Source organism: Bacillus rossius, chromosome 2 (assembly GCF_032445375.1).
Source record: "Bacillus rossius redtenbacheri isolate Brsri chromosome 2, Brsri_v3, whole genome shotgun sequence".
Classification (NCBI taxonomy): Eukaryota; Metazoa; Arthropoda; class Insecta; order Phasmatodea; family Bacillidae; genus Bacillus; species Bacillus rossius.
In genome coordinates, this window is record NC_086331.1 from 110,904,871 (window position 1) to 110,920,097 (window position 15,227).

The following is a 15,227-nucleotide window of genomic DNA, read 5'->3' on the forward strand; positions in this document are numbered from 1 at the left end:
ATAGATAGGAAACAAAAACAAAGAAATACCACTGCCTATAAATACCTAGCTAAAGTCCTACTATAAATACTTGTGTATCCAACACAGCGGTAATACTAAGCATGGATAAACAAATAATATTTATGCACAAAATGATTTCAAATCTTTAACCCTTTAAGTGGCACCTGATGAAACTCCGTGGTGGCAGGCTATATTTGATAGTTTTACAGAGATTTGTTTAAAAATTCATAAAAAATACTCACTTTGCAGAAAACTTATAGTGTGGCACATTTTTATAAAGGATATTAAATGTAGCATCTAATATAAACTCTATTTTTTCAGGTTCAGAAGAACAAAAAAGGGCAGAGTTCGTTGTTGTCTTACTTTTGCTCAGTCCCAGCAAGCAAAAGAAACAGTATTTAAAAGATAAACCACCAGAAGGAGGTATTTTGGAAGATGAACCACAACTCCTGCAGAAGATACGTTAAGCTCATCATCAACTCAGTCCTCCATAACTAAAAACGACAATTCTCCTGCAAATAAAGGGCGTAGGCCACGTCCCAGCCGTTCCTCTAGTTCAACTGACCGATTGTCAGTTCAGCTAATTAATAAACGTGATCCATCTCATGGTCCAGTTTTGGCTATGGCGCATTTTAAGGAAGCATCATTTCAACCATGTGATTTAAATTTTCCTGAAACTTGTGGAAGGAAATTTAGGCCAGAGTGGTATAACATGTTTTCTTGGTTGGGATACAGTCCTCTAAACGATAAACCATTCGGTTTTGTCTACCGTGCGTTTTACAACCCAAAAGAAAAAAAACAATGCAGAAGATGTATTTACACTCAGTGGATTGTCCAAATGGAAGAAATCTATAAAAGTATTTGAAAATCATGAAAATAGTAACTCACATAGGAGTAGAAACACTAAACACAATTCCCTTAACAAAAAAAAGTGGCACTGTTATTGAAAAAGTAAATCAACCGTATTTGGAAGAAATACAAGAAAACATTGTATTTAGGAGCTTTATGCGAATCATTGAGATGTTGTGGCAGGCAATCTATTGCTCTAAGAGGCCATGCTGAATCTGCAGATTCGAAGAATAGAGGAAACTTGTCGGAGCTGATGAAGCTTCGTTCAAAAGATAATAATTTAATAAAGAATTTATTCATTGAACATGGTAAAAATTTCAGTACTCCTCGGTGACTTTTCAGAATGATCTACTGTCCATTATTGGAAAACAAATCAAGTTGAACATTGATAAAGAAGTCAAAGAGGCAAACGTTTCTGCCATTATAGCTGATGATACTCAATACATAGCAAAGCACAAACGAGTAGTCATTGTCTTGAGGCATGTGAATGATAAGTTAGAAGTTCGTGAGTCAATTATTATGTTTAATCTTGCTACAAAAAATTATGGCGAAACACTGGCAAAAGATCTTAAGAACATTTTGATTTCACTGGACTTGAACATTAAAAATCTGCGTGCTCAGTGCTATGATGGGGCCTTGAACATGAGGGGCCCATGTAAAGGAATGGCAGCTATAATTATAGAAGACGCCTCAATGGCAATGTACGCTCACTGCAATGCACATAAATTGAACTTGTGCATTGTAAGCTGTTGCACAAGCGTGACTTCAATAAGAAACACGTTCTTTGTACTTCAAAGTCTTTACAACTTTATTGCAAAATTAATAAACTACATGGAGTTTTCGAAAACATTCAAAAAAGTGTAAAAATCTTTAGTGGTGGAGCAGCAACATTGAAGACTGTAAGTGATACCAGATGGGCTTGTCGTGTTGACGCATTGCGTTCTTTGTTAAATAAGTTTGAAACCACTCTGGCGACTCTAAAAGAAATTGTACAGACAGACCCTGACAGTGGTGGAAAAGCGAATGTTTTGTTAAACTATGGAGAAATTAAACTTTGTACATCACTTCCTATTAATAGGAGAGTTTTAACAAAATGTGACTTACTGTCAAAGACCCTTCAGGCAAGCAGTATGTCCTACAAAGTTGTAAAATCTGTAAAAAAAAAAAAAAAAAAAACACTTGAAGTGTTACAATCCTTCAGAACAGATGAGTTATGGGTTTTTTTTACTCAGTTGTTTAATCACTGCACATAAATCGCTGACAAGTACGAGTTTAAATCAGCCGAACTGTCAAGAAAGGGCAAAATTCCTTCCAAAATTGGGGGAAGAGGGAGTAAAGTTCCATTGGATTATGTAGAGCAGTTGTGCCGTGTATTATGGATTTAGGCACGTTTTATTAAAAATTTTGATATCATAAATATTTTTGGAAATTTATTGTTTTTTTTTTCTCATCTTATATCTTTACGACCAGGCCCTCAGCCTCTATTCTCAGAGGCAAGAAGATTTTTTTTTCCTAGCCCAATGCTAGGCTAGCAGTCTGGCTAATATTTCTCCCGCTTAGAGGCACGTCGGAGGTCGGTAACTCAATTTCTCCGCATGACTACTTTTGCCTACAGCAGCTTGTGGAGCAGTGCTGAGCCCTGCTAACTCTGTCACGAATTGCTATAAGGTTCACTAGCAGCAAGACACGACAGGAGGATCCCGTGGGCCTTGCGTCCCACAGACCATGCGTTTTTTGAAGCCACCCCCCCCCCTGCTTCCCCACTCTTTCTTCTCAGAAGTGAAGCAAGGAGCGATGACCGCTTGTGAACTGACGGGGACGGTAACCAAATTCAAGGCCATCTCAGGCTTGACAGCCGCAGGTACGATTCTGGACTTTAACGACATCTAGCGATGGCTGGGGTCACTAACGCCACTTGTGGGCGTCGGCAGCGCCGACACTACTGTGCTCGCGCGGAGGTAACGACAACCTTTCTCATCCTTATATCTCGGCCCGCTAGGTGGCAACACTGGTGGCCCCATAAACCCTTAGCAGTGACACACTCGTCGGCCTCAAGTCGATTTATTAGTACTTCTTCTCGCCACCAAAAGATAGCGCCTCAGTCGCGCAGTCACTCCAGTAAGATCTGATATTTTTTATGCCGGACACCTTCGGGTGGGCTCGGTAATTTTCGGCTCAGAGCCTAACCCCCCTCCCATTCTCTAGAGACCCCGCACTTATTATATACTGATGATATCCCACTCTAAAGGGACTTCGGTGCGCGCATCCTGACTGACTGGTACCTTCTGTAACTGCGATCTTCGGCGAATCATCGGCATCGCATCTCGAATTATGTAGTCTTCTCAGACTATAGGGATGATGTCCCTATCTAAAAATTAAGATTAACCAGTCAGTAGTTTAGTTAAAAGTAGAGAAACTTAGTATTTTTTTATTAAATCATGAAGACTTCCGTGTCTACCGCGAATCGTGGTTCGGGTTTTCGGGGACGAGACGCCCTCTCCTGAGCGCCAGGACCAACACCCTGTTTTGGTAAGTCTTGACGTCATCCCCCCCTTTAATTTTCCTCTATTGGCCTTTTGCGCCATTTAAGTATACTGTCTGGAAACAGGTCTGATTCTTTGGAATTTGAACTTCTGTTTCAGACAGGGTTTCAAGTTTGGGGCAACCAAAATCCTCTGCCAGAACCTCTGGAGTCGGTTCCTGAGCAGAATCCACCATCTTTAGGCCTACTACCTCGAGCACCGTCTAGCTACAGCCCCGGGTGATACCCGCATCATTCTATCATTTTCTTTACGAACTCAAAAATAGTGTAACCCAGTTAAGACAGCGGACAGTTAAAGCAGTTCGAGGAGAGGAAATTTATATAATGTTTTGCAAGGACTATATGTACAACCTGTAAAGTTAGCGATGTTAATTTCATTCATGTTTTTAAATATTGTAATTTTTGTTATACATTCAGGGCCGGCCCGATCGTAAATAAGTTCAAAGAATATAATATAATAAGTGTAATTGTGAGGAATTTAAGTAAGATCACTTATCCATGAAAAACAAAACAAAAATTTAATCTATAAAAAAAGGAAAAAACAATGATTAATAAAATAAGGAAGTCTATAGACGTAACTGTTGTTTTTATTTAGTTAATCTATAATAACGATCCTTTTTCTCCCAAGTGTTCGCAGGGAGTCACTAAATTTTCTTGTTTACTCCTAGTGTCGCCTCTGATGTTGACTTTTGATAGCTATTGATTGAGGGACCCAGTATTAAGAGTTTCCAAATCTTTTTACCTTCTTATTTAATTATTCTTTAAGGCACTTGGGGTATTACACAGTATTACAAAGTTTCAATCCTTTGGCCAGTTATTGACATCCTAAACACGAATATAAAGACCAGCCTTCAAGAAAACAACCAAGATGTTCTCAAATTTTAATCATAGTTTTTGGTGGAACTGACGTAGATATAGAAAGTGTAAGGTATGTGTGCAAACATTACGCTTTGGACAGTGAACTTCTGTCTGAACTGAGAAGTTTCTACAATATGGAAGAGTAAAAAAAAAATATGCAAGAAAGAGCTGACATTTTTGTTGAGAAGTCTTTGAAAAGTGTGTTCCCTATACTTTTTGAACTCTACCTTTTGTTTTTTTGCAATGGATGTATTTTTCTTGCTTGCGACGGTTGAAAACATACACAAGGAATACGATCGGTCAGGAGATGTTTTCCTCGTTAGCTCTTTTGGCTTTCCAAAGGAGTGTTGATATAGAAATTTCCACAGAAATTGATGACTTAAATTCAAGCCAAAAGAGAAGACTTCATTTTGTATAAAAATAACTTGCGGTTATGACACTGAGTAAAGGTTGAATAAAGCTTTGTATTTTTATGATGTTGGCTATTAATTAAATTAATTAACAATTTTAAGGTAAACAGAGAATGTTAGCAATTATTTTGTGATTTGTGAATTTTTATTGGTCTGAAAAAGCTCAAAAACTAACAATTTTATGCTAGTTTTATTTTTATTTCCCGGGGGAGGACTCCCGGTACGCCTTGCCATCCCAGTTAATAAAGGTGAAATTACGCCTCTGCTTGCCAGCTTAGAGATAATCTTTTCCTGAGCTCGCACGAGACAGGTATTGTCTCGCGAGCCGTAATATACCTTAAAGACTAAAGCTGCGCTTGATTACAACTGCTACCTTGCAAGTTTATCAGTAGGGCCACGCATATTCCGCGAAAAGATTCCGAGATTAGTTATAAAATTAAAACACTGTAGCACCGTCTGTGTTTCGTGATTGGGTGAATTTCTTTCAGGTACATGTCGAGTTTTACTATACCAATCAGAGCAATTCAGTGCGAAAGCAAACGCGTTATGAGTGGCTCAGTCAAATAAGGCAACGACTTCTCTCGCAGACGGCCGCCAATCACAAGGAAGAAACCGCTGGTGCGGGTATACCTTGTTGCAGTCTAATAGGCGTTCAGATTTATTCGCGAAAAATGCCTGCCCCTATTTATCAGGTATCTGAACCTGAGTTTTCACAAGCCGGGCTGCTCCCTATACTATCTCATTGACTGACGGCATATTTTATACAGTCACCTTGCCAGCTTAGAGGTAATCTGCGCCTGAGCTCGCACAAAATCGGTATTGTCTCTGGAGTCGTATTGTGTCCTAGGGGACTAACGATGCGCTTGATACCAACTGCTACCTTGCTAGCTGGAAAGGTAATCTGCACCTGAACTTTCACATGCTGGGAATTATCTCGCAAGCTCTAGTCATCTCGCCAGCTTGGAGTTTATCGGTTCCTGAGCTCACACGAGTCTATCTTATCTTATCAATAAATGCACCTCACCTGAGTGTGGTTATCTACGCTTAAGCGTGTACAAGCTAGGGGTCAATTTTAATGTTACTGGACTTTTTATTTGTATTCTCGATTGAATCATTTATTTTCTCATTTGTCAGTTTAAAGTAATAAGAATTTTTCAAAAGGGGTGCATTTACTTATAAATGTCCGTTATATCTGGTACTTATTTTTGATTTAACACTAAACTATTTTGTAATTTATGCTTACATAAAATTATAAAAAATTGGTTAAATAACTTTTGTCATAGAAAAATATTTTGCATTAAAATGGATATAAATTCTGTATATGTATTAATATATATATGCGGAAGTATCTGGCATTGCCCGGGCTTTACACAGTGTAAACAGGTTTTTTTTTTTCGATAGTAACTTGAATACAAAAATGGAATATTTTATTTCAGAAATGTTAACTACTCGTATAAAGGAAGGAAGATTTATTTATTTTCAAAATCAGATTAACTTAGTAATTTTTGTCTTATTTTCAAAGTCAAGAATGCAAAATTTCATCAAGAACATATGGCGAGAGTACATTAAAAATTTATCACAAGTGACATGATGTATAATTAGGTTTATCTTATTCACTAGTGTAGGTGGGATATTGTTTTATGTAAGGTCAGCACAACTGTAGAAGTATAAATCAAAGTCTTTGTAAACACAAATTTCATTTGAAATGTTTGTGGGATACATGCCCCTTGGTGTCTATGCCCATGCTACTAGTGAACTTATCTCCTTACACACTCCTATCACCTAGCTTTCTCAGTCTGCACAAGCAAGCAATAATGTTAAGGATGAATGCATGCTGCAAGCAGATAAGGTATCTGTCATTCGTGGGGACAGTTCGCAGTGTGAATTCATCTGAGACTGAAAAGCAAGTACACAGTTAGTGTCCTTGTTTTCTTGCGCACTTGTGCAACTTAGCTCTCTCTTTCTCTCTTTCTCTCTCTCTCTCTCTCTCTCTCTCTCTCTCTCTCTCTCCACATTACAAGCATTTCCTCTAAGAAAGAAGCAAGGAGCAAGTTGCAAGAAAGTCAGGTATCTGATATATATGGTGCTAGTTAGCAGCATGCACTAATTTGAGAAGAATTTGTCTCCTTGCACACTCGTGAAAACTAGCAGTCGCTGCACAATAAAGAAAAGAAAGGCAGCGAGGGAGGAATCAGATTGTAAGAAAATTTGGTATCAGCCATGAATGGTGCTAGTTCGCAGCATGCACTCATCTAAGATCTAACAGCAGATACGCAGCTGGTGTCCAATTCTCTTTGCAGACTCATGCAGCCTAGCTGTTACAGCACAACAAAGCAAGGCAGCAAGGATATGTAAATGCTTTGAGAAAGTCAGGTATATGCCATAAAAAGTGATAGTTCACATTGAGTAATCATCAGAAATAGACAGCAGGTATGCAGCTGATATGCTTGTCTCATTTCACACCCTTGCGACTGAGCTGTCTCTGCACAAACAAGCATTGCCACTAAGGACAAGGCAAGTTGCAATCAAGTCAGGTACCTGCCACGTACGGTGCTATTCCCCAGCATGCACTCATCTGAGACAAAACACCAGGATTGGGGTTGTGGGACTATTTACACAAAAGTGTTGTGGAATAGAATGACCTTCAAACAGAATAAGTAATATAATACACCGTTTCATTACACATAGTAAACAATTCAGCCAATTTTAACGATACAAATATTATTTTTTTATTTTAGAGTCTGATGCCATGCCCGCCCTATACCAAATATCTTTGAGAAAGTGTAGTAGGTGGCGGCCTTTCAGACTATGTAGCCCTAATTTCACCTCTGTTCATAGTGATACACCAGGTTCATCATTTAACTAGCAAGTACAGTGACATTTGATATGTGACAAATCTAGCTACTTTATTGCTTGAGCCTTTAATATATACAAACAGATAACAGCCTACAGTACCATTCATACATTACCTACATTATATGATGCTGAGAATTGAGGATGGGTTCATTGACCGACCTTGAACATGACCATGGCGGCCATTTTGGATCCACCATCCTGAATTCCACCATCTTGAAACCAAATATCCCACACCCCGAATGTTTGCAATTTTCGTTAGGGCCAGCGGCCCAATCCTCGTACATTGTACTTTTCATTATGGTCGCCATCTTTTATTCTAAAAAGTTGAAATTTTCGTTATGGCCATCTTGAATTCTAATGTATAGCCACCATCTTGGTTTTTTGTTCTGCTGTAGGCCGCCATCTTGGATACTGCCATCTTTATTTCTGCTGATTGTTCCTAGAGAGTACCAGCATCGTACTATCTCATGCAATAAAGGTCGATGTTCCATTATCTACCAATGTTGTGGTCCTTATCGACACATTAAATTTGATATTTTTTTACAAATTACATTGAAACCGAGGTGATTCGAACCATGACAACTCGGACCTCTAGATGGCCATCGATATATTTACCAGACCGATAATTAATTAAGGGATATAAAAAATAACACACATTCTGACAAGTAGTTTTTTTTATTTAATTTGAAGGAATAATAGCATTACCTGCTCTCCTTTATTTTCAATACTCATTACCAGTTGCGCTAGTTAACACACATCACCTGCTAGAGGGCACCGCCACTAAGGAGCACTAATGTCACATAGTACATACACCATTTACTAGAGTAAACTGCTGCCATATTAGTTCAATTTTTACATGCTAGAGTGCAGTAATTATTTATTACATTCACATTCGCAATCTTGTCGAATATCTTGGCATCCATATTGAAGTTCTGTAATTATTTAGATAGAAATTTGTGTAAAATTCCAAAAATCATTTTAAAAAAGGTTATTAACATAGTGATTGATTCGATCGATTAGTTCGATTCGTGGTCATTACCAAAATGTAATTTAATTAAATATCACATAAATCTACAAAAAAGACCGGTTATAATAAAAATCAAAAGAATTACAAATAAAAATTTATTATGTAAATTCTACAAGTACAAAAACAAGTAGGTACATTACAAGCATTTATCGATTTCTACAGTCTTCTTAGAGGGCGCGAAGCGATTCTTTTACATGTTTAACGTGTGTTTTCAGGGCATTTCCACGTGATAAACGATTAACCAGGCACATTCAGATAATGGTTAGGCACTTTCCAGTATGTGGTCAGGTTAACAAGATCAGTAGGTGGCCAGGAACATCCAGTTGGTGGCCAGACATATTCAGTTGTTGGTTAGACACACCCAGTTGGTGGTTACGCACATCCAGTCTGTGGCCAGGCACGTCTTGATGTAAGTTGGTGACCATGCACATCAGTCTGTTGGCCAGGCACGCACATTCAGTCGGTTGGTCAGGTAACACGTCCAGTTGGTGGCAAGGTATACCCAGTCGGTGGCCAGGCACATATATTCAGTGGCCAGGAACGCAAGTCCAGTAGGTGGCAAGGTGCATCCAGATATTTGTCAGACTAACACTACCAGTTGGTGGTCAGACACCTCCAGTTGTTGGCCAAGCACATCCAATTATTGACCAGGCACATCAGTTAAGTTGGAGAAACACATCTAGGAGGTTGGCCACACACATCTAGTAGATTGTTTAGACAAGTCCATTTGGTGGTCAGGCACATACAGGAAGTAGCCAAGAGGTATAATTTTTCGATACTCGACGAACATTTTAAACAGATAATGTACAATGTCAGGCATATAGACCAGGCACCTCCGAACCAAGAAGTAATTTTTTCGTCGATACTCGGCCAACATTTTAAATAGGTCATGTCCAAAGTCAGGAGTTTAGACCAGGCATCTCTGGACCATTAAGTCATGAGTCCTTAGTAAAGACTTAACGTTTCACAATCAAAAAAGGAAGCACATTTGAAATTACAATAAAAAAGGAAGCTCATTTGGAAGCACGATCAAAAAAGGAAGCACGTTTGGAAGCACAATCAAACAATTAAGCGCATTTGGAAGCACAATCAAAAAAAGAAACACGTTTGGAAGCACATCAGAAAAATAAATCACATTTGGAAACACGTTAAAAAATGAAGCGCATTTGACAAACACGACCCGCATTTGTACGAAAATTCAACTAGTAGGATACGATCTCATCAGTGAGATATGATCACATCAGAGGGATACGATACTACATACATCGCCTGAATACGAGGCTGCAAGACTACGAGGCTACAAGTATTCAAGGCTCAACTGTATAAGGCTCCAACAGCTCCAGCGACATTTCACTACAAGACTACAAGGCTACCTGGCTACGAAGCTACAAGTCTTCGAGGGTACAAGACCACAAGTCTGCGAGGGTACAAGATCACGAGGATTCAAGGATATGAGTCGACTAGCTACGAGGCTACAAGGCTATGAGGCTACAAAGCTACACCTGTATTTGGCTCCAACTGGATACGAGGCTACATGGCTACGAGGCTGCATGGCTACAAGGCTACATGGCTACGAAGCTATATGGATACGTGGCTACAGGTATATGAGTTTTGAAGGCTCCAACTGGCTACAATAGCTCCATTCAGCAGCGAGAGTTAATTTATCTCATGTAAAAGAACTTTTTGCAAGTAGTCCCGATTCTTGCCAACAGATGTCACCACATATTCTGTTGACGTAAATATTATTTATTTTTTATGTGGGATGCGGTATGCTCTTTCATGGTCGCAAGAGAAGGTTGTCTTCGCTAGACATCAAGGAGATGGAAACTGGTCTTGCATGGCAATGTTTCTCAACTGTTTCAAGGCATTGTAATATACTGAGTAATAATTATCTTTTATATGTTGTACAGACAGTCGCACTTTCATATGGGATGTGAGATGCTCAATCACGATCGTAAGAGAAGGAGGGCTTCGCTAGACATCAAGAAGAAGGAAAATCCCCTTGCCTATGAGTGTTTCTCAGCTGTATCAAAGTATAGTAATTTACTGAATAATTAATCTCTCTTTTTTGAAGTCCACGTGCTTCTCGGTTGTTTTAAAACAAATTAATCGTCTGATATTGAATAATATTTGTCTGAATAGCACCAAATAAAATTTTGTAGTGCTAATTTAGGTATCTACAGAAATTCACTAATCAAACTAAATGCTGAATATAATTGCTTGTCTAATTATAAAAAAAATTCATGCAGGGATTATTTTTTAGTCAGGAATAGCCATAATTACTTGGAGAACATCAACAAAAGTGTAGTCAAGAATAAACTTGACCACACATAGAAAACCAACAAAATACTGACAGGAATAATCAGGAGCATATGGAGAAAACCAACACACATTTTGCTAAAACAAGATCAGCAAATCACAAAAATTATATTATAAATTTTTTTTTAATTCTGGCTTGTAATATAACTCTATCCTTGCTAAACAAAGAAGTTCACAAGCTTGCAGAAGTTTTTTGTAATTTTTTTTATTTTTATAATATAACTGGATGTGTCCGACCACCAACTGGTCGTGTTAGCCCAACCAAAAACTGGGTGTGCCTTGGCACCTACTGAATGTGTGTTCCTGGCCACTGAATATATGTGCCTGGCCACCGACTGGGCCTACCTTGCCACCAACTGGACGTGTTACCTGACCAACCGACTGGATGTGTGTGCCTGGCCAACCAAATGATGTGCATGGCCACCAACGTAACATGAATAGCCTACATCAAGACGTGCCTGTCCACACACTGGATGTGCCTAACCACCAGCTGGGTGTGTCTAGTCAACAACAACTCAATATGTCTGGCCACCAACTGGATGTTCCTGGCCACCAACTGGTCGTGTTAGCCTGACCAGAATCTGGAAGTGCCTAACCACCAACTGGATGTGCCTGTCATGTGGAAATGCCCTGAAAACACATGTCAGGCATGTAAAGGGCTCACTTTGCCTTCTAAGAAGAATGTAGAAATCGATAAATGCTTGTAATTTGCTAGTTTTTTTGTATGTGTATAATTTGTGTTATATATATATTTATTGTAATTTTGTTGTTTGTTCTTCAACCTGTATCTTTTTTGTAAATTGATTGGATATTTAATTAAATTACAATTTTGTATTGTCCAAGGATCAAACTAAGCACTTTAACCAATCAACACAATCACTATTTTATTAAACAATGTTTTTGATGATTTTTGGAAATTTTCCCGACTTTTTAGCTAAATAATTACAGAATTTTAATATGGCTGCCAAGATGTTCGACAAAATGGCGGATTTCTAAAGGTAATAAATAGTACACACAAGAAGGTAAAAATTAAACTAACATACTGGCAGCACACTCTAGCAGATGGTATATGTACTACGTGACACTAGCCCTCCTTGTATCGATTACTGAGAACAAGATGGCAGTGGCGCCCTCTATCAGGTGATGTGTGATAACTAGCGCAACTAGTATCAAGTATTGAAAATAAAAATGGCAGCAACATCCTTTAGAGGATGATGCTATTATTCCTTCAAATTAGAAACCAAATTTACAAGTCCGAATGTGTGTGTTATTTTTATATACCTTATTTACCTCGCGGTCTCGAAAATGTCTCGATGGCCGTACGGTCAAACGCGTATGTTTTCCAATCTAGAGATTCGAGTTGTCATGGTTCGAATCACCTCGGTTCCAATGTAATTTGTAAAAAAAAAATATTAAATTTAATGTGTCGATAAGGACCACAACAACATTGGTAGGTAATGGAACATCAACCTTATGTGCATGAGATAGTGCGATGCTGGTACTCTCTAGGAACAAACAGCAGAAACAAAGATGGCAGTATCCAAGATGGCGGCCTACAGCAGAACAAAAAACTAAGATGGCAGTCTGACATCATCCAAGATGGCAGGCCATAATCAGAATTTAATAAAGTGGTTGTGATCTCATATCCAAGATGGCGGCTAGACATTATAGAACTCAAGATGCCCGTAACGAAAATTTCAACTTTCTAGAATCAAAGATGGCGAACATCATGAAAAGTGCAATTTACGAGGAGTGGGCCTCTCGATGGTAAGATGGTTGCCCTAACGAAATTTGCAACATTCAGGGAGTGGGACATACGATTTAAAGATGGCGGAATTCAAGATGGTGGATTCAAATTGGCCCTAGGGGTCAAATTCAAGGTCAGAGGTCATTCAAGATAGCCGCCGTGACATCATGATGGTCGGTAATTGAATGCATCCTCAATCCTTAGCCTGGAACCTGCGCTCGGTGCCCCCAATATATACTACTGTTGACTTTCGTGAATCGCAAACTGTTTCGCATTTAACCTCTACTATGCACGATCGCTCACCGATCGACAAATACATTTAATTTTATAACAATATAACAATCGAATTTTTTTACCACTTGTTTGGCTTGTTTGTATTAGAGAAGGCTAGATTTTCTAGCTTAGTAATTGCCATATTGCAATCTGAGATTTGGATCAGATAGAGTAAATAATTTAACAAAAGTAGTTACATTACATACCGTCACCTTTTAGGGAATTGTGAAGTAAAAATAGGACTGCCATACCAGGTATCACATAAAACAAATTCTAGACCAAACACACACACTCTCTCTCACTCACACACACACGCACGCACACACACACACACACACACACAGAGAGAGAGAGAGAGAGAGAGAGAGACACTCACGCCGGCAAATTATTGTATTTGTCAATTTAGTTGAAAAGGTAACTTCATCATGAAACTATATGTATTTGCAATATTATGTTCAGAGCAAAAATAAATAATATTTTTACTAGCCATTACAACACTTTTTAAAGAAATGTTATTATGCATGCAGTGCATTTAGTTTTTATTAATAATGCTATAGATAACTGATAAAAAATGGAATCAATTCAATTATTATAATATTTATAAAATAAATATTCTTTTTAATAAATTCTTTGTTTACATTATGCCAGTAGGTACCAGAAAGGTAGTAACTAATCCTGCTCGCGCGTATTGCGATATATTTTGTTTAGTGTTTATAAACCTTATCATTTTGCTTTTTAAATTATGTAACCCAGTTAGAATTAACCATTTCTTGGACACGCAAACAGATTTACTTTGTTTACCGACCACCAGGTTCATCGCAAACCATCCCTTGTCCCAACAGCCCATGAAGAGGTGAGCACATGACTCGTGTTTTCTATTGGTCCACACAGATGTTACGAATGGCAAGTGTAATGAGAAAATATACCATGCAGGTACATTTCAAAGGTTTCGCTGCGAATCTCAACACAAAATGGTAGCGTTTCAACTCTCTAGATTCTTATAGTGTACGCAGTTAATTCCTGCACATATTTTGTGACATTAAATTTCGTAAACTTTATTTCACAACTCAATTGCATAACATTCCAGAGTTTCAGTAGAGCTCTTTACAAGTAAATAAAAAATATATTATATCACTTGTATCTCGGTCATAAAGAAATTTGACCTTTTGTTGTGAGAGTTATACATGATTAAATATCATAGTTTCAGAATACAAGGTAGAATTAGTTTAGGTTAAATTCACTGAATTCACTATTGTTTGGATTATATAAGATTGAAAGGGGATGTGTATACACATTGAATTTATTTCTCCATTCAAAACTTTTGAAACTGAAAAATGCAAAACAAGTAAAGTAAATAAACCAAATTTTACTTATTACTTACAGGTAGGTCTATAACATCCAATTAATATTACAGTTTATCATTTATGAAAATTAATTAGCGTAAATTTATTTTAAAAATACAGGACTTCACGAATATACTTCTAAAATGATTCGCAAATCTGCATCTAGGCTGGTCCAGCGCGGGCTTTGTGTGCCGGCACGAGGAACTGGAGGAACTCAGGGGCGCGTGGCGTATCGACTTTGTACTGGCACACAGGCAGACGCACTCACCAGGCGGCGTGAAGGAAGAACAAGAAGGCGCCCGGCACCACCAGGTCGTCGCTGCCGACACTCCACCGGCGCCTGAACGCCACCAGGCCCGGCATCGCCCCGTTCAACTCGCGTGCCGAGCAGGCATTGCTTTTTGCCCCGTTAGATCAGCCGCGCCATGGCCCGCCGCTCCGCACTCCGCAGTCCGCAGCGAGACTGGTGCGCTCCGCGCTCTCCCCTCCTGTACTATCGCCTCCCCCCCCCCCCCTCCTTTCACAACCCAGGATCTAGGGCAGCTTTTTCCCCTCATGACAACCCCTGCAGTGGGTCCTAGATCCCTGCCTACAGCCGTGACGTTCATTTTCTCTTCCTCCGCTAACACCCCTGCTGATACTGCGATCAGCATTCCTAATCTAGAGCGTACCCTAGATCCCTGCCTCTGCCTTGAGGTCATGGATCTTCCCCCACCTTTCCTTATAAAAAAAACGTTAAAGAAAATCTAGACATAGGCTTACATAGTAAAGAAATGCAGTATGTGACTATTTTTTATTATACACTTATGTATGTATTGAATAAGTTAAAAGTTAAATCTGTTCTACTATTTTCAAACTTAAATATATATAATGTGTCGGAATAATATAAAATTATTTACTGATGTCCCGTTTGTCTTTATTTGCAAAGTTTGTCTTGTATTCTGTCGTTCATAGATACAAAAGAAATTCCATCAGTTTTTCAGGAAGAACTCCCGACTTTTGA

General features: G+C 38.7%; 1 protein-coding gene across 3 annotated transcripts in view; it reads right to left on the bottom strand.

Annotated features, from left to right (window-relative positions):
* Positions 1 to 14,721, bottom strand: part of LOC134529611 (diacylglycerol lipase-alpha) — a 150,737-nt gene extending 136,016 nt beyond the window's left edge. The window contains exon 1 of one of the 3 annotated variants that reach the window (XM_063363898.1): positions 14,493 to 14,707. In XM_063363898.1, the coding sequence (XP_063219968.1) occupies positions 14,493 to 14,587 (95 nt within the window). In that variant the 5' untranslated portion in view covers positions 14,588 to 14,707. Of the gene's footprint in view, positions 1 to 14,492 lie in introns of all 3 variants that reach the window. The other 2 variants (XM_063363896.1, XM_063363897.1) reach the window with 2 other exon arrangements.
* Positions 14,722 to 15,227: the final 506 nt, after the last annotated feature.